The sequence below is a fragment of the Ursus maritimus genome, unplaced genomic scaffold, assembly GCF_017311325.1.
Source record: "Ursus maritimus isolate PB19 unplaced genomic scaffold, ASM1731132v1 scaffold_3, whole genome shotgun sequence".
Taxonomy (NCBI): domain Eukaryota; kingdom Metazoa; phylum Chordata; class Mammalia; order Carnivora; family Ursidae; genus Ursus; species Ursus maritimus.
This window is the reverse complement of record NW_024425563.1, coordinates 27,508,279-27,510,715: the sequence shown is the minus strand read 5'-3', so window position 1 is coordinate 27,510,715 and position 2,437 is coordinate 27,508,279. Positions and strand designations below refer to the sequence as shown.

At 45.6% G+C, this 2,437-nt stretch overlaps 1 protein-coding gene across 1 annotated transcript; it reads right to left on the bottom strand.

Annotated features, from left to right (window-relative positions):
- Window positions 1-282: 282 nt before the first annotated feature.
- On the bottom strand, window positions 283-1,723 carry TAS2R16 (taste 2 receptor member 16). Its single transcript, XM_008705819.2, is given in 4 exon segments — window positions 283-972; window positions 975-1,333; window positions 1,336-1,502; window positions 1,504-1,723. Coding segments are annotated over 4 exon segments (1,008 nt in total). The 5' UTR covers window positions 1,602-1,723; the 3' UTR covers window positions 283-588.
- Window positions 1,724-2,437: the final 714 nt, after the last annotated feature.

Here is a 2,437-nt window from a genome sequence, read left to right as displayed (position 1 = left end):
ATACACAATTGATCCAATTAGGTTACCAATATTTGGGGAGGTTCAAGGATAAACCCAGGCTTCCGAAGTAGTCTGCTATTCTGGGAAGAGTGTAGTGCCTTGTGAACGAAAATGAAACAAGAGTTAAGTTTTGACTTGAGTTTTAAAGGAATGAAGGGACAGTGTTTGGTAGAGAAACAAGGAAATTTATGTCATTGGATAAAGGTTCAGAAGTAGCACAGAGAGAGATGGCAAGACCTTTTTTTGACTAAAGTTAGGAAAGGGGATTGAGGGGTTGGCATGGAGAGCATTCAGGGTGTGGGCAATAAATTCTTGTGGGGAAGGGATTCATATTAATGTGGAAAGTAATTGGCAGTCACGAAAAGGATAAAATAAAAATGGTCTATGGGCATCAGGATTTTGGCTCTCTTGTGTACAGTACACTGGGAGTCAGATTCCAGGGGTAGACAGGACTATGGAGATATAGGTAAGTCATGAGAAAGTTGGGACCAACTTGGTGATTGTGGAAAGTAAAGGAGTGTCATAGAATGGAGAGAGGATTGATTAGAGATGGATGGCTGTGGGGCTGAAGGAGAATGTGGCTTGGATTTATGGTGTATCACTATCACATGGGGGACTGTAAGAGCAATGCTGGTTATTGGCCTTAGTTGTGTCAATGCCAATGCCCATTTGCCCAGAGGTCTTGTTGTACCCTGTGCCCCAGGCAGCCTCTAGGCCCCAGCCCCTTATCTTTAAAACCTCTTTCAATTTAGGGCTGCTCAGCATTAGTGAACGGGAGTGAATTGAGACTATAGCATAGATGACAGCTTCCCAGGCCCAGAACCAGGACCTTTTATCCAATGAGATGTTCATAATAGAGATGAGTAGGGTCAGCAAGTAAGAGGTGAAGGAAATGAGGAAGATGGCAAGAGAGCTCAGGGCGGTGGCGTGTGTTTCCACACTGGAGCTGTAGTGGCCAGTGCTGTGGCTCTCTTCTGCTCCACGGGTTGGAACAGGGAGGCCATGAGCAAGACGGTGGAGGCCAGGAACAGGAGGAAAGGAATAACCAATGTGACCATTGCATAAGAGATGGTAAAATACAGGTGAAACGTCTTAAGTCTCTCCACCCTAGTGCTGTTTGTAGAGAAATGCCCCATGGTGACTAAGTGCCCATTCATATAATTCCTAACAGCTGAGAAGGGGATTGACACACAAGAAATCAACAGAGAATCCAGCAACAGCCAAGGAACGAACCTCAAAATTCTCCGCCTCAGCCAGAGGAAGCTGGGGTGGGTTAGGGAGGAGACTTTGACACAGTGGAAGACAGCAGGCAAGCTGGTTAACCAGTAAGAGTATTAGTAAACTCCCAGGTGACCAATAAATAACAAAATACATAGTTAGGGTTAAAATTGGAGCAACAGTTGTTCCGCACGGACACCCACTGTAGACAGAAGCAGCAGATACCCAGGCAGGTGAGAGTCAAGTCCATCGATGATGACAGCCCTCTGGCCGGCACCCACTCTGCCCAGCACTGCAAAAATTGAGTTGCTCTGCACAATTGCTGTCAACGATTCAAGCACCCAGAGGATTACGAAGAAGCCAGTGAGTTGGAGGGGCACCATTCTTCCCCTCCCAAGTATCTTCTTGGACACAGACTCAGAATCTCTGTAATAATTTCCAGATAGTGAGTAGGTTCCAGGTCCCACTACTGTCTCATGCAAGAAAATACCTCCCTATAGATGCAAATTTTCCCCGGCTCATTTTTGACTTTGCCTTTTTCCTAGCTGCAGGATTTGCTTATACTTTGCCTGCTGGTTTATTATCAGGCCTGCATGCAGGGAGATGTGTTTTGAATGTAGTTTCCTGCTCCTGAGGTGATTTGATTATTGCCATAAAAGACATACTTCTTTCATCGTCATGCTCTTTTTCTGTCAGAGGTCTCTTGAGCTTATTTTTCCGTCTTCTTTAGATGATATCCTTACCTTTTTAACCTAAAATTTGAACCGCAGGAGAGATAAGGCCTTCACTGTCCATCCATGTCCTGGGTACTATTTCTGTTCTGCTGACTGAGTGCTGTAACGACGCAAACTTCAGAAACCCTGCCTGCCGGGCTTCTACAGGGGGCAGGGGTTAGATGCTACAACCCAAGTGTGCGTGTAAATTAAAAATAATAAAGAAATCTTCACTCTCAGTTTCCACCTACGAAGTTGCTGGAATTCCAGATCTTCAAGTACCCCCATCCAATGCGGGCCACTTTCATAACTCCCCGTTGAATTCCTCAGCTCCGAGAACTCACTGCACATCCCCACTTCACTCCCTGCGATGAAGGGGTAGCACCCTTAGCTGTTGTTCTCCAATTTCAATGCCTTTAAGCATATGCTTTATCTATCTTTGGGAGTTGTTCTTGTTCCATCGACATCACTGCTTTTTGCCTCCTCACACGACTAGGCTCTTTTTG